This window comes from Pygocentrus nattereri, chromosome 23 (genome assembly GCF_015220715.1).
Source record: "Pygocentrus nattereri isolate fPygNat1 chromosome 23, fPygNat1.pri, whole genome shotgun sequence".
Classification (NCBI taxonomy): Eukaryota; Metazoa; Chordata; class Actinopteri; order Characiformes; family Serrasalmidae; genus Pygocentrus; species Pygocentrus nattereri.
Window position 1 is genome coordinate 10,650,447 of NC_051233.1, and position 26,898 is coordinate 10,677,344.

The 26,898-nt window shown below is 40.8% G+C and overlaps 1 protein-coding gene across 4 annotated transcripts in view; it reads left to right on the top strand.

Moving 5' to 3' along the window:
- The window catches only part of LOC108437656 (peripheral-type benzodiazepine receptor-associated protein 1), a 165,408-nt gene that overhangs the window by 130,140 nt on the left and 8,370 nt on the right, over nt 1-26,898 (top strand). For all 4 annotated transcript variants that reach the window (XM_017714887.2, XM_037533376.1, XM_037533378.1 and 1 more), the window contains 14 exons: nt 1,593-1,816; nt 3,449-3,555; nt 5,001-5,110; nt 5,339-6,232; nt 7,225-7,376; nt 7,955-8,452; nt 9,735-10,148; nt 12,719-12,877; nt 13,250-14,044; nt 15,589-15,694; nt 19,417-19,556; nt 20,912-21,080; nt 23,719-23,787; nt 26,026-26,079. In XM_017714887.2, the coding sequence (XP_017570376.2) occupies nt 1,593-1,816; nt 3,449-3,555; nt 5,001-5,110; nt 5,339-6,232; nt 7,225-7,376; nt 7,955-8,452; nt 9,735-10,148; nt 12,719-12,877; nt 13,250-14,044; nt 15,589-15,694; nt 19,417-19,556; nt 20,912-21,080; nt 23,719-23,787; nt 26,026-26,079 (3,891 nt within the window). The remainder of the gene's footprint in view (nt 1-1,592; nt 1,817-3,448; nt 3,556-5,000; nt 5,111-5,338; nt 6,233-7,224; nt 7,377-7,954; nt 8,453-9,734; nt 10,149-12,718; nt 12,878-13,249; nt 14,045-15,588; nt 15,695-19,416; nt 19,557-20,911; nt 21,081-23,718; nt 23,788-26,025; nt 26,080-26,898) is intronic.

Below are 26,898 nucleotides of genomic sequence, written 5' to 3' on the forward strand. Positions count from 1 at the left end.
TTTTGTCTGTTTACAAACCTCAGAAAAACTAAATATTATGACAAATACAGTGTATCATGAAATGTTCTCCAAGTAGCGTGATGTTTTTACTTTTCCTTTATTGTCCACCCTTACTTAGAGGGGACATCCCCAGTAAGAATACTGATCTTTCATATATTATGAATACAGTCATATAGATGGTAGAGAATTGAGCCTGGATTAGGTGTCTTACTCAGAGATGCTGCTTTCACTATGAGTGCCGCAGGCCACATGGTTTAACAAGAGAGTGAGGGAAGAGTCTGAGGGTGCCCTAAGATTTCATTCCTAATACTGAAGCTGAACCATTGGCTATTGATTGCTAACAATATAATAATAGTTTTCTTTAAAAATTAAAAATTAAATAAAGAGATCACTCATAACGTATTCAATTTCCAGTCAAAACAGCTATTAAGTACAAGTTATTCATTTTTCAGCATCAGGAAAAAAGCAATAAACATTTATTAAGAAATGACACAAGTTTTATCAACTAAATATAACATAATATTATTTTTCAGTACTTATTGTGTCCATGCTTTACCATTCTTCTATTATTACAGTTTCACTTTCAGGTTTTCAAAGAAATCTTCAGGGACATAAATTCAGTCTTGAAATTAGTATACATTCCAATCCAAGTAATCCCGAACACATTCGATGATGATTTCTGGACTCTGGGGTTGTCCAGAGTCCATTGTTCTGAGAACCCCAGCAGCTTCTTTGTTTGATTATGCAAAATTTCCTTTTCTCAATAGCGATCTTTAATAGAGCAAGAGGAATGACACAAAATGAATTGTGTGTAATGTACATAGACCTTTTTCACAATCTGTGAGAATTTCCAGTGTGTAGGTCTGTGGCTCACAAACACCGAGCATGATTGGCATTCGTGTGCAAACTGTAGCAGTCAGCTGCCACATCATAGTCAGGGTGGGTAAAAGGACTGGCTTGTGGGATGGAGCAGTTTTGGAGCGATTTCAGTATGAGAAAGAGAACACCCACGATCTGTTTTTGTAAAAAGCTGCTCTGGGCTCTTTGCAAAATCACGCTGCTCCACTCCCTGCTCCTTTCCCATTCTGCACTGCTCACGTGCACTGGTCCCAAAGTCTGTGCAAGCTTAATAAAGAGTGGATGCAGTTTGAAAGAGTTGACAGAAGTTTTTGGGATGTATTTACAGAAAATAATTGGGTGCCTGTAATTTCCAGTGCAATGTTAGCTTTGCAGATCTGGTTTACAATTATGGTAGGGAATTTTGCACATTAAACATGTTTTAGCTGATCGACTCCATCTGGGGCAAGCAAAAAATGTGAATTAGAATTTGCACTTATGTCACACTTGCACTAACACTATTTTTTGTTGTCATTTGTCAGTATTCTCACAAATGCATGTGAGTGTATCTGGCCATGATGACTCTGTGGCATGTGCTGTGCTCAACACTGTATCCTCTTTTGTTTTCCCTTCTTTTCGTCTTTCTTTCTTCTGCTCATCTCCCTATTTCTCTCGCTGTCTGTCTCTCTCTCTCTCTCTCTCTCTCTCTCTCTCTCTCTGTCTTCCTCCTCTCTTTTCATTCTGCTGGGGGTCAGATGTTGCTGCTGTCCTTCGGGCCGGCTCCACCCCTCATGCGGCAGGTCTGTCCCGGCCCGAGCGCTCCCCAGCCATAAAGCACCGTGAGCTGCCCAGCCTCAGCCTGAAGTCCACCTCCACATCCAGCCCCTCGCCACCCAAATCTGAGACCACCCACCTCTCCCCCAAATCAGCACTTGGCTCACGCCCGGCCAGCCCACGCAAGGCCAGCCCCACACACGAGGTGAGACAATAGTCATTGTGAATACTTCATGATTTAATTTGCAAAGTATTCTGCACTTTCTCTTTTGAATGCGCTTTTAGTGCTAATGCCAGAACATTTTCCATAAGGCTTTTGTTTTTACCCCTGTTATGACTTGTGAGTGAAAATGCCATTTTCTGCATGCTGCTAGTAGCTGCTCACAGTCAAAGTCAAAGCGTAATAGGCACATGCTCCTATTTTACTGAGATAAACTTAAATTTAACCCATATAACATCATATAAACTGCAGATTAATCAGTGCTATAGCATATAAGTTTTTAGTTTCACACAGCAGACATTGGCACTGCTTATTACTTTGTAAAGACTGACTACACTCATAAAAGCAGGTGCCACAAAGGGGAAAGCGATGCCATAGGAGATTCATTTTTGGGATCTATGAGTGTGAATAACCTGTTAAATGTTTAAAGACCCTTCACATGGTGTGAGTTCATGTAATGTAATTTACTAAAGATTCTTCCTCGAACGTTTACATTATGTGGGTTCTTTCAGTAAAGGTTACACTTCCACATTTCATTTACAAAATCGGTTCTCCAAAGAACCATATATTGAAAGCTTCCTCTATGGCACCTATATAGTTGATACCTCATTCATTGGTTTGGATTGTGATATGCCTAATTAGGACTGTGGAAAGAATTAATAGCTGATTATTGTAAGAAACTATTATCAACAGAGTCTGTAGACTTTCCGAAATAATGTGTTAGAGTAAGAGTCAATTGCTGCAAACCAGTGATATTGTGGCATTTTCTAGTTGCAAATTGTTTTAATTAAAATTTTAACCATAAAAGAGGCATAGAGTTTGTATATAGACACATATGAGTAGGTAGATTTTGTGCATGCATGTTGTTTGGATTTAGGCTTGAGCGGCTGTTCCTAGATAAGTGTGTAACATTTACCTGGATGTCATGTTAAAACTGTAGGAGATAATCCTATGCTGTACTGGATTATAAAGGGTTGTAGTAGTTGTAAGTGATTATCCATGAAAGGGTTTTTTTTTCAAGAGCTATAAATATGCATAGTTCCTTTTTGACCCATGCTGTGAGTACAGATATATTCAGATAATTTCCTCTCTGATACTGCTGTTTGTGTGTGGTGGGGAAATATTATTAATCTAAGTGTATATGGAATTTTTTTTAAATCTCTACTATGATCAGCTGTCATCGATCAAAACTAGGCATCTGAGTGCATCATATTAGCAGTAAAATGGGAGGGGCCTGGGCTTATGATGTGTACAGTCATATGGAAAGGTTTGGGGGCCTCTGGTCAAAATGCTTTGCAGATTTTCTAAATGATTTCAAAATTTCTAAATTAGCACAGAAGAATCCCTGAACTCATCAGTAAGCGGAAAGGAAAACAAAGGATGTTGGTATCATGTTAATCTACCAGTGGCCAGTCTACCAATTAATACACAGATGAAATGTCAGTAATTACAAAACAAAATAAAAAGGTACACTTTAGTATTGCAAGTGTATCAATACTATTTTTCACCCAAAGTAACACAGTCCTATAGTGTATTGTTTTGATATTGTGTGTATTTGAGAAACAAGATTTTGACATAGAGAAGCATATTATTCCTCACTGTGTATGTGTATGTTAGGTGGACACTGCCAGTGAGGTGGAAGAACTAGACATTGATGTGTCTCCCGCACCAGTACCAGTAAGCCGAGGAGCTGCTAAACTCCAGGTCTTCATTGCCCGTTACAGGTACGCATCTCTCTGCAAACCTACAACCTGCATGTACCGTTCAGGCATCTCTTTAGAACAGTGTCATTGTGTTGGAACTAGACAGGGAATATGTCTGTAACACATTAGGGTCTACTTCTTAACAAGTGATTGAATTAATTAGTCAACAAGCTTACAAGCAGCATGTTTCTCTTTACTAGGGCATTATAAATTGCTTGCTAATAATTAAGTAGTCATGAAGACGCAGGCCTAAAATAAAGAATTACTGGAAAGCCTTAATCATTTAAGCTACAACCCCAATTCCAATGAAGTTGGGACGTTGTGTAAAACAAATAAAAACAGAATACAAGATTTGCAAATCCTTTTCAACCTATATTCAATTGAATACACTACAAAGACAAGATATTTAATGTTCAAATGGATAAACTATTATTTTTTGCAAATATTCACTCAAGTTGGGACAGGGGCAACAAACATGGGCTCAGGAACACTTCAGAAAACCACTGTCAGTTAACACAGTTCGTTGCTCCATCTACAAGTGCAAGTTAAAACTCTGCCCTGCAAAGCGAAAGCCATATATCAACAACATCCAGAAACGCCGCCGGCTTCTCTGGGCCTGAGCTCATCTGAGATGGACTAACGCAAAGTGGAAAAGTGTCCTGTGGTCTGACGAGTCCACATTTCAAATTGTTTTTGGAAATCATGGACATTGTGTCCTCCAGGCCAAAGAGGAAAAGGACTGTCCGGATTGTTATCAGCACAAAGTTCAAAAGCCAGCATCTCTGATGGTGTGGGGGTGTGTTAGTGCCCATGGCATGGGTAACTTGCACATCTGTGAAGGCACCATTAATGCTGAAAGGTACATACAGGTTTTGGAGCAACATATACTGCTATCCATGCAACGTCTTTTTCAGGGACGTCCTGCTTATTTCAGCAAGACATGCCAAGCCACATTCTGCACGTGTTACAACAGCGTGGCTTCATACAACGAAGCGCAGAATACAACGATGGAGACCCCGGACTGTTGAGCAGCTGAAGTTGTACATCAAGCAAGAATGGGAAAGAATTCCACCTACAAAGCTCCAACAATGTGTGTCCTCAGTTCCCAAAAGTGTATAGAGTGTTGTTAAAAGGAAAGGTGATGTAACACAGTGGTAAACACGCCCCTGTCCCAAATTCTTTGGAACGTTTTGCAGACATCAAATTCAAAATGAGTGAATATTTGCAAAAAACAATAAAGTTTATCCATTTGAACATCAAATATCTTGTCTTTGTAGTGTATTCAATTGAATATAGGTTGAAAAGGATTTGCAAATCATTGTATTCTGTTTTTATTTATGTTTTACATAACGTCAGAACTTCATTGGAATTGGGGTTGTATGTTTTTGACTGGTGCTATTGAAATGGTATTGATCTCAACTGTGGAATTTGGATAATTCATTCTCACAAAGTACCTTCTCCTGCAGCTATAACCCATACGAGGGTCCAAATGATAATCCAGAGGTGGAGCTGCCCCTCACTGCTGGAGAATACATCTACGTCTATGGGGACATGGATGACGATGGCTTCTATGAAGGTGATTTTAACTTATTATTTAACTTATTAACTTCTATTTCTTATGTGCAGATGTGGGCCCTCTCTAGATCCTACCTTTGCTAACTTCATAGTAGTAGCTGATTAATCATAGTAATTAAAAACAAGTCTTAAGATTGATAAACAAGGGTTAACTCACTCTTCATTTTTGCTGTAAGAAATGTATACCTTGCTCATGGCTAATTTGTTATCTCTCTGCTGCCTTCTAAAGGCGAGTTGATGGATGGACGTCGAGGTTTGGTCCCGTCCAACTTCGTGGAGCGTGTCTCAGATGACGATGTCATGAGCGCCCACCTGCACGAAGCCGGCGACCTCTCGCACAACTCCTTCCAGGAGAGCAGCTTCCACAGTGGCAGCGAGAGGCTGCACCAGCACCACTTGCGCTTCGCCCACAGTGCCTCCGAGAGGTCGGAAGCATCTGCCTCGGCCCCCGCCGTCACTACTGACAACGCAAAGGCCAACTCCATTGCCCCCTTACTTCCCCCTGCCCCCCTCACCAATGGTCTAGACCTGGATCTGGAGGAGGTGGGGGCCGACACTGTGCCTTACCCACGCAAAATCACACTGATCAAGCAACTGGCCAAGAGCGCCATCATTGGCTGGGAGCCACCACTGGTGCCGGCCGGCTGGGGCGCTGTGTGGAGCTACAATGTCTACGTGGACCAGGAGCTGAGACTCAACGTCCCCTTTGGGGCTCAAACCAAGGCGGTCCTGGAGCGGCTGGACCTGAGCCAGAAGGCTTACCGTGTGGCCATTCAGAGCCTGACAGAGCGTGGTGGTTCAGACCAGCTGCGATGCTCGATGCTGGTGGGCCGGGATGTATGCGTGGCACCCACTCAGCTGAGGGTGGAGCGCGTGACGGCCACCTCAGCCTGCCTGAGCTGGCTGCCCAGCAACAGCAACTATGTGCACATTGTCTCGCTGAACGACGAGGAGTGCGAATTGGTCAAGGCCGGCTGCTACTCGCTGTGCCTCAGTAACCTCTCGCCCAGCCTGCACTATCGCGTCAAAGTGGAGGCGCGGCCGCACCGCACGCCTTGGGAGCTGCCTCTGGAGCAGCGTGAGCGCAAGACCGCCATCACCTCCTTCACCACTCTCACTGCAGGTGAGAAATGGGGAAGGGTGGTGGGACCATGGGACCATTTTCACCCGAAAAATGCAAACGTGGCAGTAGTGAATGAAAAGAAGTGGTGGCTTTTTAGCCTGGTCTTGTTTAGTGCCATGTACATAATTATTAGTATTAATTGCATTTTCAGTAACACTTTACTTGGACCTGGTACATAACATTGGCATAAACATGTCATGCCACATGTTATATGAGTTTTCATGACAGATTATGCCCATTGCTGGTCATTTTCATGGATTTTATGTATTAAGATTTTACATATGTAGTTGGATCGCTAAAATTATGATTAGATATTTATAAAGCTAATGCTAGATGATAATACATGCTATGAATAACATTATTATCCCCAACCCTAACCATCACAAAAATATAAGAATGCATATGTATAATAACAAATCTATGGTTGGTTGTATTGGTGAGTTGACTGAAACTGCTGTTAAGCTAGAAAGAACATTATTTACATCTTCTAAAAAATAATGGATCTAACATGAATAGGTAAAAAAAATAATATTTTTTTCTGCAGAAAAGTAAAAATTGTCCTCCTGATACTTCTGAAAAAAGATACAAGCCTAAAATTCTGCACACTATCTTTTGAGCAGAGTGCCATGATTTCTTGAAGATGTAAGGCAAATCTGAGATTGATTCAGTGATTTCACATGTTTTCACCCAGTTTTTAACCACATTCTAGTAATATTGTGTTCTGACAGCCCTACAAAACATTTGGCATAAGGAAACAGAATGAAAACCATAGTATCATGTATTAATGGTGTAAACAAAGTGCTAACATTAATATTGTGCGTGTTCTTATTCATGACACTTAAAATTGCTTAGCCCATTGACTTCCAAATGGACTTAAAATGACAATTACTAAGCCATGTGAGCAAATCAGCTTCCCTTGTAAATTCTCATTTTGGGGAAAATGGCAAATTCAGAACACCACCAGTTTTTAAACCCCAGCTGTTTGACCGCAGGTCCCCCTGACGCTCCTCTGGATGTGCAGCTGGAGCATGGCCCATCTCCAGGGATCGCTCAGATCAGCTGGCTGCCCGTCACCATTGACGCTGCTGGAACCTCCAATGGGGTCAGAGTCACTGGCTACACCATCTATGCTGACAAGAAGAAGGTGATTTATCTATTAATTTATTTAAATTTTAGTTTTAACTTTTATAACAGAATGAAATCAGCTCAAATCTGGGATTTATGAGTGACAAATAAAGCTCCACCCAGTTTATTCTGATTGGATGCACTCAGAGGTGTAGTTTTGATCCCTGAAAATGAAAGATGTTCAGAAGAGACAAACTATCTGTGGAACAGTTTCAGATGTTCATTTTTAAAATATTTTTGATCTGTATTCAAATCATTACTCACCTGGGACCAGGCATCGGTATCGCCGTCACTAATACACACAATCCTTATTTCTTCGCGAAAGATTTTATTAGTCTTTAGCTTATTAGTCTATAAGCAATGACTTTCTCAACACAGGGTAAACTAGCTCTTCTAAGAAGTAGAAAATAGAACAATTTCAGCAGAGAGAAGCTCATTTTAGACCAAAAGTGGTATTAATGATGGGGCTTTTGTGTCACACAGCACTACTACTGTGGCGATGGCAGTACACCTTAAAGTTCATCACAGTCTTTTTTTTTCTTCAAGAGCCTTTTATAAAAATTACAAATTTATGCCTCTTTATGTCTCTCTCTCCAGGTGCTGGAGGTGTCCTCCCCCACGGCAGGCAGCGCTCTGATTGGTCCCTCTCAGATCCAGACGCTTCAGGCGGCTCATGAGATTACCGTGCGCACCATGTCGCCTCACGGCGAGTCCGCCGACTCTGCACCTGTTAACGTGCCCGCCAAGCTGCCTGCCATCATGACTGGCGCCTCTTTGCCTCAGCGCCAGCCTGTGCCAGCCCACGCCAGTGTCCTCACCGCCGGTGCCACCACTATGGAGCCCGCTGTCTGTGCCACGTCTCTGTCTGCTGCCAAAACACCCACAATGCCACTCAGCCCTGTCCAAGACGCACAACCCCCAGGCCCTGTCAGGGGGGTCTACTCCAACATGGCCAAAGCCACCACCAATAATGCCCCCCTGCCCGCTCCCTCCATAGTTGAGGCGTGGGCAAACCCCACTGCAGTTGCCCCCCTGACAGTTGCCATGGCTGCGCAGGAAGCACGGCCACTACCTGTTGCCAAGTCTAATCCACCAGTGAGTGTGAAGTGCTGTAACCTGGACGCCAACTGGCTTGTATGTTGAATCTCTACTAGTAGCCCTGCTGCTGTTTGAAGGCTCTTGAGTAGTCAGCTATTGTCCTACTTTTCCACAGAGTGTTCCAAGCCTAATCTGGCACACCAGATCCAACTAATTGGTTGACTTATTTAGGTTTTGAGTTTGAACTCAGTCCAACAGAAAGGTAAATATGCAGGAGACAGCTTGGTGACCTGACCTTCACTTTGGAGCATAGTCTTCAGGTTTTCCTGAAGTATTGAATATTCAGGCAAGGTGTCAGAATTGGAATGAACCCTTAACAGTTACCCCCTTATATGACCTTATCTCATAGAAACACAGAGAAACTGGGTTTAAGATTTTCAGTCCATATCGCATTTATGTTTGTAGGTAAAAGAGGAGATATTTTATTATGATTTAAATTTGAAAACAATTTTTTGTTGTGCATACAGCCTTTTTTGGCATTTTATATCAAAACAGAAAGAGAAAAGAAAAAATATTCAAAGTGCAAAGATGATATAAATGATACAGTATTTAAATGAAATGTAAATGAAATTCGTCTCATAATTAAATGCAATTATACAAGTTTGTAATTACTTGGGCTGTCAAAATTAACACATTAACAGCGTGCTAACATAATAAATGATTAACATCAGTAGTTTTTGTTAATGCGTTTTCCCTGTTTCAAAGCATCTGTAGTAGTGCAGACTGAAGCCCAGCTGCTCAAGCACTGTATTTTGCTTTGAAAGAATCTGTGATTGTTGCCATTTGGTTCAATAACAGGGTAAAGCAACACTGTTATACCTCTCTGTGGAAGTCACTGTATAGAAATCATTATGTGAACTGTGCTCTCACACAGTGAATAATGCCATTGAATTACTAAAGTTAATACATTCTAGTGAAAGCCTTTTCGCACTTTTCCAGCTCTAAGGAGATACACTGCTTCTCCTTTTTAAATGGAGCAAAATTTGAGCAAATATGAATTCATCATGATTAATCATGACAAACTGCACAAAATAATGACATTATTTGCATTTAATTACTTTAATTTTGTGATTGAGGCATAATAATTAAAGTATACCAAAATAACAGCTCTAAGCTTTGAAAGGTTGAAGTCTAAAGGGTTAAAGCTCCAGGACACAGTTTAAAACTTCTCTTTGAAACATTATTTTAGTAGAGCGCTTCCATGTTCCTGAGCTTGTCCTATGCTCTTTTTAACCTTGTTTCCGTTGCTTAGAACTTTTCCATGGGTTCTCTCTGTCAGCAGGTGAATGTGTCGCTACCTGTGGTTGTGCCCACTCCTGTACCAGTCCCAGTGCCCGTTGTCACGGCTGTTCCCATGGCAACAGCAGCTCCAGCCTCTGCGCAGCCTAGTGTGGTCCCCGCAGCAATGCCGGAGCCCAGCAGAGACACAGACAGCCCGAAGTCCCTTCGTCCCGTCGCCTCCATCTCTGATTTCTTGGAGGACCCCCGTGCCAAGCTCCACACACCTCCGCCTGCTCCTAGCGTGCCCAAGGTCACCGCCACAGGAACGGATCCGCTCAACGTGCCCGACACACACCCACTGCGGCCACCCATCCCCTCCCCGCTGGAGTCTGAGCCAGAAGACGACAGAGAGAACGCCCGGCTGGTGTCCATTGATGAGTTCCTGCGGCCTGAGCCTCAGCCCAGAATAAAGGTCAGTTTGCTGGTCAGGGCAGTAAAGCTTTAGGTATCTGCAAATTAGGGATGTCAAAGTAGAGGAGGCAGTGGATAGGGCAAGGTGGAGGCAGATGATCCGCTGTGGCGACCCCTAAAGGGAGCAGCCGAAAGAAGAAGAAGAAAGTTCCTTACCCTGGATACTGAATCGTAGTCTCATTCCGACATTTTTGTAAGCAATACAGCCAAACACGCTAAAATATGCTGGACTATGCTAATTACTTTACAGTGATGTATTAAAATCACTTCATATATTGTAACACACTGTGAACTGATGTGTTCAGTTTTTTTTGGATTGTTTTTTCCCTTTAAATACAGTGTTTATGGTGCATTAGGTAAATTAGATTCAAATTTGTAGTTTGTCTAAAATGCAATGTATTAATTTTTCTCAGGTTCAAAGGCACCGCTCCTCTTCTTATTGTGTAAATTCACTTTACCTGCACTTAGTTTAACCGTGTTAAAGATGTGTTAAAGAGCCATAGCTCCACACTGTAGATTTTAAAAAGATCCTCACTCTGGGTGGTTGTAGATAATATTTGTTTGTCATATCAATGACGGTGACAGAAATATCACGCAGTAGTTAAAAGAGCTGGGACAAAGGATCAGAATTTGATTCGGCTTAATTTATCAGTCAAATTGTGCCGTCCCTGTAGATGGAGTGCAGTGTACCATGATATAGCTTAGTATACAGTGCGCATGGGCATAAGCATGTGATGGCCCCTTTCTTAAATGTTATGTCTGATGAGTCAGAAAACATATAAAGAACACATGAATAAATCAGTTACCTAAATTTAAACTTGCATGCCAAACATATTGACTCGTCCACCTCAAACATACAAGTTATGTCATGTGTATAGTGCTGTGCCGACCACCCTTTTGTATAACTTCCAGTCAAAACAGCCATTAAGTATAAGGTGTTCCTGTCCACCCCACTACTGTGCCAAAACAGAAGCAGGTCTAAAAGTCAGCTGTCAAGTCTGTGAAAGGAAAATAGAGATCTGAGATGTGGAGTGAGGTTCTGTGGGCTGATGAGTCTAAATTCCTTATTGGGATTACAGAAAATGCAACCAACTTTTAGGACTGAACTTAGGAGGTGTGGAAAATATTACTGCAGATTTCTTTGAAAGCCTGAAAGCAAGTCCCCTGAAAAGAATGGAAGCAGTAATAAAGGGGAAGAGTAGACACACTAAACACTGAAAATGTTCTATTATTATTATGATTATATTTAGTTGTTGAGGCGTCTGTTTATTTTTCTGTTAAAAATAAATTTTCTACCTTTATGCTGTGCTGAAAAATAAATAATAGCCATTTGATTGCAAGTGCAATCAGTAAAAGGGTGGTCACTGACTTTTGTCCAGTGCTATTTACGCTTATACAGTCATAATTAAAAGTTTGGGCACTCCTGGTTCTATGCTAGTTGATTGTCTATGGCATTCTTTACGGAGAACACACATCTGCACATTTAATGCACAGGTATCGTTTGCTTGCAGAATTTAACATATTTGGGGGAGAAAAGTAAAATAAAATGTTTATATGTTTTATTGATTTCCAATGAGCCCATTTTTTCTGCTGGAAGTACTCGTTGCAGGGTAACACTAATTCCGCTAAAGCAATAAAAATAACAGTACAGTGTGTGCAGCTTACTTGAGTGTTCAAGCTTGAAGCAAAAACAGCCTTATCTCAGTTTCAGTGGTTTGTCTGCTGACCATGAGCAGAGCAAAATGGGTTTGTGCAATTAACAAAGGGATAAACCTTGTCATATGGGGTAGAAGAGCCTCTGTGTCAGCAGCGTCACTGTGTCACTGCTGCTGACTAACATTACACTAAATGCAGTTTGTGCAAGCTGCTGCTACTGCCGCTTTCAGAGGAACGGTTCATTTTCTCCCTCAGAAACTGCAAGTGACACACCTTTCAGTGGTGAGCTGAAGTGATATGAACGCCTTTATGTCTGAGGGTAGTAAATGTCCGTTAAGCAATAGCGGAACTAGTTTTACCCAGCATTTATGCACTTCCATTTCTTGTGAAAAGGGTGTATTAGAGCTGGACAATATGACAATATTATTGTTATTGTGATGAATTACATCACAGTATGTTGCTGTAAGGTTCTCAGAGCATGTTGTGGACATTGTCAGTACTAAACTCATTCCAAATGCATGTTTCATTACAAAGAGAGCAGATTTGTGTTTAGTACAGCACAGTGTATGAATTGCTAAATGCAAATAATTCGATTTTTTAAATGTGGCACCACTTTGTCTGTACCACCTGATCAGATGTTGTGACTTATTGTGTATCATGAAAACGTCTTGAAGAATCATGATGTTGTTCATTTCAACAGATACAAATTGCACTTAAATTTGCACAAAAAGTCTTTTATTTAAATTTGTCCCCTGTAGATTTCCACATAGAAAATTAATAAAACATGTCATTAGGATGCTCGAAGTGTGCTTATGACTGTGTGTGGCTAGTGTTGGTCCTTTTTGCTCTGTCTCTGAAAACTGTGAAACTGTGGCTCTGATTCTGTGTTTGTGTTCCTTGCTGGATTTTGTGCAGATATATGCAGGAGGTCTTATGGACCCTCCTCCTGACTACCCTGCGGAGAGCAGCCGGTCAGACCTGTCCGACATCCTGGAGGAAGAGGAGGAGGATCTGTACTCGGAGTCAACGGCTGATGTGACACCTAGAAATTACAACTCTGGACCTGCTGGCAGGGTGAGCCGAAACCATACTGTGGTTCAGAAGAATATGCCTGGGAAGATACTGAGCACAATATACATCATAAATTCTCTTTTAGTGTCATAAATCTCCCACTCTTCTTTGCCCCCTTTTCTTTAGGCTTCTGAACGAACCCTCACACTGTGAGATGTAATCTACTGTCATGCTTCTTTTTCTTCTTTATGTTCTTTCTGTTCTGCTGCTTTAATTTTCTCCTCTTTTCTCTTTTTCTCTATATTTTCCCTTTGTCCTTTCACAATGCCAACTCACCCTACATGTATGTCCTTGTGTTCGTGTTTGCCTGCACACCCCTCCCTTGTCTAATGGCCACACCCCTTGCCCTGGTTTTGCTGTGGTCCCACTCCTCAGTCCGAGGTTTGGGAGCCAGACAGTGACGAGGAAGTGCTGGAGAAGATCCTGAAGCTCCACCCCCAGGCCTATCACAACAAGCAGCTGTTCAGCATACCTGAGGTGACCGAGGAAGAGGACAATACTGAATCTGAGCCACACTCCTCCAGGGCGCCTCCTGTCCAGGGGCCGTCAATGTGTCGGCCTGTCCCAGGAGAGAGCCACCACCATGGCTCTGAAGCTTTCCATCACCCCCTTTCCCACCAGCACCGCCAACCTTACCACAAAGCCAAAGTCCGAGAGCCAGCAGCAATGCATGGAGGGGCTGGGCAAGTCCGGCCTCGTCCCAGGGTACACTATGCTGACACGGTGGACACCATCAATTACGAAGATGACGAGGAGGTGGAGCTGGACTCGGATAGCAGCCTGTATGCCGGACCCTGCAGCAGGGAGGTAGTAGTCCGGCGGCCACATCGGACACAACGGGACAGCGACCGACTCCGCAGGGAGGCCATGTTACGGAGTCAGATGACCTCTGATCTAGTAGCGATGCCATCTGGGACAGACCAGGTACCCTACCTGCTCAGCAGGACAGTGCATCGCGTAAAATCACCCACGGGACCTGCTGTGGAGATTGATGTGGAGTATGGGACAGATGACGAGCCGGTGCCTTTTGATCCTGGAGAGGTAGTGGTGGAGCAGATGAGCTCAGAGTGGTGGGTCGAGGGTGGCAACCATGAATATCATCCCGTGCCCCTGCCGAGACGGCTCAAACAGGAGTTGCCTGCAATCATGCCACCGGGCCACCACTCATGGGTGTGTTACATAGCATAATCCCGCAGGTTTAGCTCCTTCCTGGAATACCAAGTCCTAATGGAAATGGCTGAAACCTTTTGCACCTTTCATGGCTAGCATACCACTTATTCACAGTAGTTTTAATCTGCATTTACAGCTTGTATGTAATGAGCCATTTTCCACTTGTATGTTCTACTATATACCAGTGTAAATGGTTCGATTGTGGGGCCTAGGACATATCTCCAACTTGAATGCAAAAGGTTTAGGCCTGCACCTGTCCTGTTACTCCCTGTGGATGCTCCCCATTCTTCTCCTCCAGTGGATTCTTGTCTCTTCACGTAGTCATGCTCTGCAGCTAAGCTCTCCATTCACTTTGTGCCCTGTGCTGTCTTTGACTGTTCTGAGATCTGTGAAAATAGAGCTTTTCAGTGCTTGGCCCCCTTATATGTGGCTGACTCCATAGTAGTGCACCCTTGTTGCACCTCTTGCTCTTCCAGAGAAACTCAACAAGAACCCTCCTTCAGTTCCTTTAAAACCCGAAGCCTTGAATGTCAGGGGCTTTCGGGGTTGTTTGTGTGAATGTTGACAAATGGCAAGCCTTTATTTTGACTTTTAAACCTAATAGACACGTTACCCTAGAGGTATGCTCCCTCCCCTCCAGATCCTTGTTGATCCTTGCTGTGTTAGGCTGCATGTGTATGTATTCTTAGTGAGACCAACCTCAGGTGCTGCTTTTGTGGCCTTTGAAGCAAACTGTGCTTAAACAAGAGTTTGTACATGTGGGCAGTTGTGTGTGCTTAGTATGCTTGTGTGCAGTGTCTTTGGGTGTATGCAGTATGCAGAGGGGATGCACTGATATGGAATTTCTAGGCCGATATGAAAACCAGTAATTGAAGTAATTGAATTAATGGCAATTAATACTTTATTGTGTTATAATACTCATAACAATGTTAATATCTAATGCCAGGGTCTTGGGCAGGCCCTCTTGGTTATATCATCAGGTCCATTTGTAAGGTCCAGTATAGGGCTGGGTATTATTACAGTAATTTTGCATTGGCAGTATTAATACTGAAACCTTAATTTTGATACTTATCCTACACAACAGAATCCTTCTTACTTCCTCTAAGATTATGAACTGATGGTGGGTGTGGTGTCTTTACTTAAGTCATTCAGTAATTCAATTTTGATGTAAAGACTGTTACAACTAAATCAAACAGTTTTTAAAAGAGTTGTGTGTTATTTAGCAGATAATCTGATCTAGAAGCATAGAAGCAAGTCTTACCCTTCACATATACAGTCAGAAGCAATTTTTTCTTGGACAGTTAATCAAACCGTGCTCTCTCAGGGTTGTACTAGGCAGTGATGTTATCCACTACACTGTCCATGCACAAGGAAACTTCCTACTATTAGTGACTGTGTCAGTGCATGCACAAGCTAAAAAAAGACTTTAAATTATTGGCCATAATTCCTGTATCGGTTATAACATTTCCATTTATATAAGTCGTTTTTACCCACTGATGTATGGTGCACCCCAATATGTAGTAATGACTGTATTTCTATCCCAGGAAACAGCAAGTCGAGAGGTTCCCCTGACAGACACAGGAGCAGCCTGGTGTGTCCCCAGAGAGCTATCCCCGAAATTAAGCCGATCAGAGACCAGATTGCCCAAAGGTAGGAAGCTTCCACCTTCTCCACCTCTCCTCTCGATGGTGTTGTCAGAAAGAAAACTCCTACTTTAAAGGAGAAGGTATTAAGCATTTCTAGCATCTGTTAATGCAACTTAAAAAAAAGAAAAAGGTTAGCTTTTCAAAATGTCTGTTGATCAACCAGAAACTATGGCAGTGGCCTGACGAAGAGGTCTCTTTCTTAAAACTTAGAGGGGAAACGAGAAAGAAGGGGGGTGGGGGTGGGATAGATGGAGCTTTCTAAGCTAAGCACAGGCTTAACCCAAAACGGCTTGTCATGAGAGAGGAGGAAGTGACAGCAATGAAAATAGTAACCCAGATTAGCCTGCATGAAACCACGCTTGAGTAGCTCTCTCTCTCTCTCTCTCTCTCTCTCTCTCTCTCTCTCTATCCCCTCTAATCTTTCTCTCTGTTTTACACACTCTTTTTCTCTCACTCATCATCTCTGGTGTTTCTTAATCATTACAGTATTGGTCTCTCTCATGCTCAGCTTTTCTTTTTTTTTTCTTTCCTCTGTCAGTTTTCCTCTTTTTCTCACAAACATACAGTAGTCAGTTTTTTTCTCACACACGTATAGTACTGTGCTTGTTTAATTCATAGTTTTCGATTGCATCACTAAGAACACCCCGCCGCCATTTTGGCAGTCAACATGTAGCTTGACTGCTCTGATGTGGCTGGTCTTGCCACTGCTGCAGCAGCAAAAGGGCCTGTAGGTGGAAGAAGATGCAGATCAAGCAAAATAAAGCAGAATGACCACAAAAAGTTATGTGGACAGTTAAGAAGCAGTCTCCCAAAAAGTCTATGAGGAGAAACTTAGCTAGATTGATGGACTGGATCCATATAACCTGCACACCTTTCAAGTTCATTCAAATGCATGAGATTTTAATAAGAATGACTTTTAAAACTGCCAAATCTCTTATAATAAGAGAATAAAAGAAATACAGTTATGCTGGAGTTGGCTTCATATTTGCCATCTTCTCACATTTTCCATTCCATCTTAAATGGTGTGGCAGTAAACGTACTGTGCAGAGGTTTTAGGCCAGGGGGTCAGCAACATGCGGCTCTGGAGTTGCTGATAGTGATAGGTCTAACACATTTTTAACAAACGCTGATAATGTATAACTTCTAATTCACTCTTTAACCCTGAAGATTGGTGTGCAGACTGCTGGTCACCATAGCAACGCAGATAAGAATCTGGCCTCGCTAGTTGCTGACAAAGAGGCAAAGAGAAAGATATAAGACGAACATCGATAATTTGAAGACAAATGGACTTATTTGCATTTATTATCATTCCAGTTGGTGTCCTAATATGTTTAATCTGCAACGAGAAAATGTCTTGCTTCTCGTTCACCAGCTTCTTGTTTGAATTTTCCCGTTCCACCTTAAATGGTGCAGCGGTTACATTCTGGTGCCCCAGGCACCATTTAAGGTGGAACGGGAAAATTCAAACGATAAGCTGATTTCAGCCTCGAAAAAAATTTAATGTTGGGACATTTTACAAGAAACTATTCTACTTTTGTAGAAAAGTTTCCTGCCGGAGATGTGAGAAAAGCAGCTATAGCTGTAAAGGAAGTAAAGGAAGTCTGGATTTTCATTTATATTTTTGGCTTATACTAAAGCATTAGCATAAACTGAGACATATTTACAGCCAAGATGGTAAAATGGACATAAACAAATGGTGGTTTGATTTTTGTTGAGAGGACAAAATGGCTCTTTTTAACAATTAAGTTGCCAAGCACTGTATCAGGCATCAAATTTAAAAATAGATTAAAAAATAGGTTTAAAAAGATATTTATCTAAAATACTAATATTACAATGAATACGAAGAAGAAGTGAATTTACATCTGTCAGTATGTTTGTTTAACCATTTGCAGATCTCTCCTTGTAGCAGTCATCCAATACCTGGTTTGTCTACTTGGTAATTCATGTTAAATCAAGCGTTCTGGTCATGAAATTTAACAAATTCATGCGATGGCTTGGGTGAATGAGGAGAAATCTTGAAGCAAACTACTTCATATGTCAATTTTATTTTAAATAGTTTATTTTTTATAGTTAAATGTCTAAAGAAGTGTTTTTACAAGCAAAACACAGTTCTTAATGCACAATTACTGCATATCTGCTGAATTTAACAAACTAGGAAAAAAACCAAATGTGGCCAGTGCAAGGGTTGGAAATGTTTTTTCCAATATGTTAAAGTCAGTAAATAAACAGCAATTGGGCATTGAAATGTGCAGAATGTGTTCTCTTTCATTTGACCAGCGGGCTCAAATTTTTTGCATACATACCATATAAACCATCTGCAGTTAGATCTTCTCTCTTACTTCCTTAAACATGTTTAACTTCACACTAAAAGTAAAAATACACAACACCTTTATAGAGCAAAAAAGCCACACACACAGGCCTGCTCTCTCAGAGGGATGTGAAAACATTCTGGGAGCTCCACCCTTGATGCTACAGATGGTGCGATCCTGCGTAATGAGATGGAGCTTAAGTCAAACATGCTGGACGCTTTACAGCGCGTATCCCCTACTCCCTCAGCCGGTCAGATCAGCATACACGAGGCTCCGTGATGCTGTCACCTTGCTGCCACGGTGACCTGCTGCCCTTCAGAAAACCTCTCTGTGGATTTACAGGTCACAAGAGCCGTGTAGAGTCATAATGGACTCTCATGCAGGGAGAAGCATGTAAAGGTCCATGTTTGTGCAGACCAGAATCAAATCAAATGGTTGTTTTTTCTGCATTACACTCGGCAACCATATACTGCATGAATGTGCTGCCTGTTACAAAAGAAATTTCATCAGTTTTCATCATTTTCCCAAAAGATTCTGCCAAATTCTATCATTGAAACGTCAAAGTCATTCACCGTGGTTTGACATGGATTTTATAGAGAGCCACTCAAAGTTCATATGGTCATAAGTCCTTTCTTACACGTGTGTGTTTCCCAACCTCTCTTAGAAATAAACAGATTGTTTCTGTTACCATGCCTTTAAGACTGATATGTCTTATGACTGATATGACTGATATTTCATGATGAATGGACCAAAAGAAATGGCACAAAATGACTTGGAAAAAAGTCTGGTTCCTTGGACTTACATTAAAAATAGTGTATGTTTTTTGCTTCTCCTGTAAAGTTACCATTTTGGAGATATGAGGTTTTGTTTAAAGAGCAGTGATATGTTACTTTTCATGACATCACAAAAAGTGAGAATGAGCTGGATTTGCAGCCTAGTTTCCTTAAATGGACTGGAGGGGTGAGCGATATATTTAGCAACTTTAACAATATTTACATAATACATCAAACTCTTTTATTTATTAAGGAAATTAGGAAAGCTCAGGTTTTTTGTGATATGGGCCCTTTAAAACAGCTGAGCTCAATAATGAAAGGTGGTGTCCGGATACATTCATATATAATGTGCTTCTGATGTTTGAAGCACATGCATGCATCTGCCATCACACTCACTCACTCTCTCTCTCTCTGGGTTAAAGTGTGTGCAGATTGCACGTTTCTCAAGCGGCTCATGCAAGCTTAGGCTCAGTGGGTTTTACTGTGATTACCTCACTTAAGGACACGCCTGGACTGCGCCATTTTGAGCCTGGGGTGGGGATGGAGGGGAGGGGCGGGCAGTGTCTACATTTATGCAGCTTCAGCATGTGGGTCCAAGCTGATAGCCTAACACTGTGTCTGTGTCTGTTTGTGGGTGTGTTCAGATGTTGCAGAGTCAAGGCCTGTTGGTGAAAATGAAGTGCGAGTTTTCGTTGCCCTCTTCCCCTATGACCCTGCCACAATGTCGCCCAATCGTGATGCTGCAGAAGAGGAGCTTCCCTTTAGGGAAGGCCAGATCATTAAGGTACGGAACGCTGTGGCATCACCATCCGAGACCAGTGCTGGTAGTATCTGGTCTCAGACCTTGGTCATACTCATATGGCTACAAAAGACAATGTTTTTTCTTCTTCTATCCACACTGAAATAGCACATACAACTACCGAAAGCACATATTTTTTAAAAATCACATCAGACAGTAAATAGGGCTCTGAAATGGCTCAAAAGTCTAAGCGTTGGCGCTGTTCCAAGAGAGGCTAATTGGCTTCGCTCTCTCTGGCTGGCAAGGATGACCCTCGCTCTCCCGTGTCACTCAGCATGATTCTAGTATCTGTTAGCTGACCCAACAGAATTGGCAGCTAGTGATTTTTCTCCAAGTGTGTTATGATGTCCAGTGACTTTGTTAGATATTTTTGAAAATGCTGTCATCCTGAGAAAGAACCTTGACAATCACATGATCCCAGCTCCAACACCTGACGAGGATGCCCTCAGTCAAATATTGTGTTGCTGTTTTGACCTCTTTTGTAGATTTTAACATGTTTTGACATTATCTGAGCCAAACGCTACAAACCATGTAAGTGATTTTGTCCGTTAGTATATTATTTTGCCAGTTATTTTAAATACATTCTTATAACGTGGAAAAACTGACTGCGGGGGTCTTGCCAAGTTGGCCCGCTGAGAGACTTTGGTGCTGCATACAAGACAAAGCACTTTATATTTGCAGCTATATGACAGACCTCTGCATGCTTAATACATTTACACACTTAGTTTAGCCATCTTTGCTGGAACCTTAACAAACCACTTTCTAAACATGATATAACATGATTAATATTCTGTTTTCTGTGTCAGTATTTCAATGTATATGGACCAGTTTTTTGCAGTAAAAATAATAATAAAGGTCTTTTTACATGAGCTAAGATGTGAAAAATGGACTTGCACCAAGAGAAAATGTATATTTGACATGTTTACTTGACTTCCTATTTATTTCCTTTCATTTTTGTTTTTATGTATTAAATATGTTGCTATCTAAACTGTTATGTGAGAGATCATGTTTCTCTTTCCATGTAGAGCTGTTGTGAGGCACATTAGAAAAAAATAGTCAGTAAATAGGTGTAAATGTGTGCTTTTTCAATATATTTGATATTTGCTTCTTGTTGTTGGTTATTTAAACTGTCTTGTAAATTTGAACAATCAAGAGAGTTTTTTTGTTTTTTATTATTTTTTTTACCATGTGACAATATTGATTCCCTGGGAGATTTTTCATATGTTGCAAGATGCATTGTAGTGACGGCATCTAGCAACGTACTCACAGTGCTGGTATGTTATCTCCGTCATGCAGCCCTAAAGTCCTGTTTTTTCTCACTTTCTTGGTCCTATCTGCAGGTCTACGGTGATAAAGATGCAGATGGGTTTTACCGGGGCGAGTCAGGTGGTCGTCATGGTTATGTGCCCTGTAACATGGTGTCTGAAATCCAGGTGGATGACGAGGAGACCAAGGAGCAGCTGCTGCAGCAGGGTTTTCTCTCCACTGATGCATCCATGGAGAAGATAGGTGCGTTTCACTGTCTGTCATTCTACAAGTCCCACCCCCATACTGCACCAACCAATCAAAACGTGCTCCCTTGTCTTTTTTTTTCCTTTAAAGCTAAAGAACGAGTGGATGATCATTGCGTGACAGTCAGTGAGACTGCAAACTCAGCAGATTTGTTGCTTCATTTCATCAGAAAGTAGATCATTCAGTAGATCAACTGACTAAATCTAGATGAATCAACAGCTGTTCTGGGTTACATAACTCAGCAGCAGTGGGATTTTTTTTCTTCTGCTTCTAAAAATGACTAATGAGGATAAACTTCATATAGCAGAACATGTTTCTAAAATTATAGACGATCTTCTTAGCGCATGTTCCTCCCCAGCTAGTAGAGCTGCAGATTTTTGTGTACCACTACTAAATCCCCCAGTGTGATCCCAAAAGGTCAATCCTTAGATTATGTTTTAAAGTATTTCTTTACATTTTAAATGGACATTTAGGCTTTTTAAAAATTACTTAAACATTGGTTGCATGCAGCTGTTCATCGAATTATGATATCAGCTCATACTTAAAGAGGCACTCCGGCCAAAATGAGACATTAACCATCACAACATCTGTTGTAAACCTGCTCATTCGCATCCTATAGTGCTATTGTAGTCTCTAGGTTGAGACTGAGAGGTTTAAGATGAGGAGACCCCCCCTCAGATGATGTATCTTGAGAAGAGCTACGACTGCTTTGTGGTGGATACTTGAGAGGGTTGTTTAAATAAAATTTTTTCTGAATTGTTTTATTCACCTCTATCAGTGGTTGCACTAGCGATCAACATTTTTTTTTATTACCACGAGAGGGTTCTCGGTTGCGTGACGTATTTGCGTAATGCATGCTGGGTATTGTAGTGAGAGAACATTGCTGAATAAAAGAAGATGCAAAAGTGTGAATTCTGTTAAACTGGTGAGGATGAGGGATGCAATACAGCGCTACAGCATTCACATAACATGATAAATATATATTAGATAGGGTTGCACCGCTACAGTTTTGATACCACCTCTAAAACACGAAGAGCCACTTAATGTGCAGTATAGAGCAAAACAAGAGAAACAAAGAGGAAGGTTCCTGCTAGTGCACCAATACTGTCTGTAGCCCCAGCTTTTAAAATGCCGAGAAAATGTACAAACGACACTGCAGTATGAAAGTGAAGGGCAAGGAAAGCTTTTTATATATATATATATATATATATATATATATATATATATATATATATAGCACATTTCATACGCAAGGAAATTCATTGTACTTTGCATAGATAAGAGCAAAAAGGAAAAATTAAAAAAAAAGTACTTAAAAATGGAAAACATAAAAATAAAATGCTAAAAAGATGCACAGAAAATAAAATAGAAAGTGCTTTTATAATTGCCGAACAAAAGGCAAAGTGTAGGTAAAACAATAACAGAATTCATTGACTGTTCTGTGTTATTGAGGGCAGTGAATTTTGTGGCACATACTGCATAATTTTAGTATGTTTATTTTGCCAGTGTAATGGAGGTGGTACGATAGCACTGTCGGAGGGAGGGAAAAACTCTGAGAACTTGGCTTGTAGTTCTGGGCAGCTTGTGCTTGTATTTATGAGGCTACTGTGGTAGAGCTGATGTAGGTCTGAGGAACAGGAAGGTGATTGCGTACTGATGGGGATTGTGGAAACGTAACAAGAAATGGAAGATAGAGATGGGAATTTGTAGGGTGTTAGATTGGAAAGAGGAAGGGTTTCAGGCAAAGTCTACCCCCCCAAATTTCACTTAATCCAGAACTCCATTTTATATAGATTGCTTTTATTTATACTGTTTTTTTTTTTTTTCAGTTTTCCGTTATGGTTTTCCAGCCCAGCATGTTCTTAATTTCGGTATCAGCTTCAGCCAATATTCATTTCGGTGCGTCACTAATATCACATGCTAATATTAGGCCGGAATGCCCCTTTAGGCTTTGTAGCACTTCTGTGTGACCCTGAGACAGCGACTCAGACAGCCAGACATCCAGGGAAGAGCCCTCTGAAAAAGAATGGAAGAAGACTTGTAATGGTGATTCCGATTTCTTTTGTTCCCAAAATTAGCATTTAGAAACTAACTCCATGTGAGGGGCCCATCCCCCTGAAGTGTGGCTGTTTGATTCAAGGCCTCTGTATGTGCTGAATGTTGGTTTGTTTATTGTTTATTTCAGAGACATTCATAATCCCATTTGTGCTTTTGCTAAGCTTTTTTCATTCGCAGTGGCCCAATGTTACACAGTACTTTACAAAGAAATGCCAAAAATAACGCTTCAGTGTTATTGATGATGTTGTAATTGATGTTGCTGTGTTTTTTTCATCACGCAAGCGTTTCAGCTGTGACTTGGAAAGAGCTCCTTGCTAAAGCCACAGTGCTGATCTCAGAGCAAGCTGAATGCTCTCAGACAGCGATGGTTTAACCCTTTCCTTCTCACTGTAGTCTGCCTTGCTGACTGCTGTTGATGGAGTTTCTGTTTGAGGTTTTCTTTTTTCGTTAACATCATCAATCTGTTGTTGTTGTTGTTTTTTCCCCCTGCTTTTCTTTGGGCACTTCATCCATTTGCTGCCCGCTTGTTGTCTGGTTTGCTTTCAATCCGCGTTCTCCTGTGTTGACCTCCATCAAGGCACACGCTCACTCGCTCAGCTTCCGCACCGTCCGGCCCCGCCGCCCAAACCTAGACGCTCCAAGAAAGGTGTGTCTCCACGTCTCACAGTCTTCTCCTCCATCTGCCCCCCAACGTCATCTCACCTGCCTTTGTCCTTCTCATGCCATGTCAGAGTGATGCTCAGTTACTCTGCAGTTACTTTTGAATTGAAAGTCTGACCAGAGGGCATTCATGTCACAAAACAGTTGGAAAGAGCCTGAATGTTAAAATGACTTAAACAATGTAATTCATAAACATATTAATTTATGTATGAATAATAAGACCATAAGCTGTAATCACATGAAATATGTCAGCTTTTTTTAAAGCATAAATGATGTACTGTACTGTATTACTCTGTCCAGCTGAGCACTTATTTAGACAACCAAAAGGATCTGATTTTTAAGCACATTTTAACCAAGAATTTTAACCTTATTTAATTTCTAAAAACAAGCAAACTAGTAAATACATTTGGTTTGTCAAATCAGAATTGTAGTTAATTACATTATTTTGCTTCATTTATTTACCATAAAAATTATTGTGCCATTTTAAAAAAAAAATGCATTTTATTACTGTTATTACTATAGCTATATTTAACATATAAAAATAAGCAAATGAGTAATAAATAATAATAAGCTCTGTCAAGTGAATAATCTTGACTAATTATATTAATTTATGTATTTAAATGCTCTGGATAGTATTTGTCTTATTTGCTAAATTTGCTAACCCTATGTAAGTTTTTTTTTTCCCATTTAAAAAGCAACATATTTTGTTATTGCTATACGAATTGACAAAATAAGCTTCTTTAGAATGTGTATGTTTCTTTCAGTAATTCAGTGATGTAATTTTCATCTTGTCAATGCAGAGCAAACATTTCCACTTTTCCTCACTGACATTCAGTGAGAGCAACGGTGGCTGCATGTTCCAACCAATAAGTCTATATAATCGGAAAATATTATCAGAACAAAAGCTCATATCTCTAAAATGTTAACTTTACAGGAGCACAAAAAAAACGTACATTACTTTCAAAGTGAGTCAATAGAACCAGACTTTTTTTTGGCCATCCTTCATGAAAATTACACACAAACAAGGGCCAACTTGCATTTTCAAATTATGTCAAAAACAGAAAATCTAAAACTAGAAATACCATTCAGACAACAGCAATATATATATATATATATATATATATATATATATATATATATATATATATATGTGTGTGTATATATATATATATATATATATATATATATATAATGTATATTTGTATCATATATAAAGCCAGTGCTTCTACCTTTTCTGCTTTTTCTTACTCTTGTTTATACAGCTTGTGGATTCTTGTTACAGTGGAGGCTCTTGAGGGTCTCTTATGAGCACTGTCCAGCATAATCTGCTGAAGGTGCTGAAGGTATGCTTTAAAAAAAACACTTTTGTTTGAATAGCAACATAGCCCTCTAGTTTAAATACAGCTTGTAAATGGTTTTAAAGTGATACCTTCAGTAGACTATGCTGTAGCAGGTGCTCACAGAAGACCCATGAGAGCCTCCAGTGTAACAAGAAACCACAAGCTGTACAAGCAGTTGAGTTTCAGCCTGTGCTACTACAGATGGTTTGAAGGGTCAAACTAAAAATGCATTAACGTTGTTACAATGTGTTGCATTATTAGTAAATTAGCGTTGAATGCTCATAAATAAATGCACTCAGTGGGCAGCCAGAATCATACTTGACTAAGAAAGATGGACAGCCCTGTTCTGTGTGTTAGAGAGTTTATTTCCACCCATACTCCAACACATCTGATCCAGGTGCACCTGAATATTAGAGCCAGCTGTGTTGAATCTGAACTCTACAGGGTGGTACATCTCCAATACCAGAACTGGCCACCCTTCATTTAAGCAAACATCAACGTTGTAATCAATTCTAATGCCTAAACATGATTAGTAAGCATTAAAGCATTTCACTGCAATAGTGTGACCTATCCCAGAATCCCCTCTGGTCTAATCTAGGTCATCTTGCTGTTCAAATGTGTGACTGATGGTTTGTGCATATGTGTGTGTGTGTGTGTGTGTGTGTGTGTGTGTGTGTGTGTGTGTGTGTGTGTGTGTGTGTGTGTGTGTGTGTGTGTGTGTGTTTCAGTGTGCTTTCTAGATGCATTAGTGTCCATTTTAACCATATGTTGGAGTTTGAGGAGTTTGTTTACCCTTTGAATCTTAACCCCCTCTTCCTTTGAGTCGACACCATGGAGGAGCAAGACACACTCATTCTGACTCTCCATTTCTCCCTGTCTAACAGTGGAGACAGCAGGAGTCTTTGAAGATCAGTCCATCATTAATACCTGCAGCCAAGGTTTGCACCCACCTCCCAGCTGGGCATCTGTAGTAGGGCCTGACCGATATATCAAATAGGCGATAACATTGGTATTTATAACAGTGGAAGTATTTGGCTTTTGATCATTAAAAACCCTGCAGTAATATCAGTCGGTGAAGCACAGTTTAGGGTTTTATTTTAATTACATGTTTAAATATTAGATTATATTAGCACTAGCATTTATCTATTACCTGAAGCCTTGTTTTGGGCTCCAACAGTGGAATTCCACTTTTTACAAAATATCTGCTTAAATCATTAATATGTGCACAAAGTCACTTAGTGGCTTGATGTGGAATGCTCCATTTAGAATTGTTCACAGCAGTGGTGATGGGAAGCAAATGTCTGAAGTGTTTTATTTAAGCTCCTGGCTGTGGATGGCTTTAGCATCACCATGGATCAAACTTACGATAGGAAGTGATGATGACGCTTAGACCGTTGCACCACGTGGGAGCCCCATTTTGCAATAGATTTGAGGCCTAAAACATGTGAAGAGCAGTACCCAAAGCCTAATTGTACCCAAATACAATTTCATTGAATTTACCAATATTTTTATATTTTACTATCATCAACATTACAAATAAAAACTTAGAAGACACGTGTGGGTTCACTGATTGTTTTGGACAGTAAATAAAATGGCTATATTTGTCTTATAAGCATCACGACCCCTGGTTCTTATCACCACTACTGTAAAGAAATCAAAATCACTAATTGTCTCTAGAGTTTACTATTTCACAATAAACTGCTCTGATTGACTTTGTTTACATCTCAGTAAATGAATTACGCTGAAATATTTTTAAA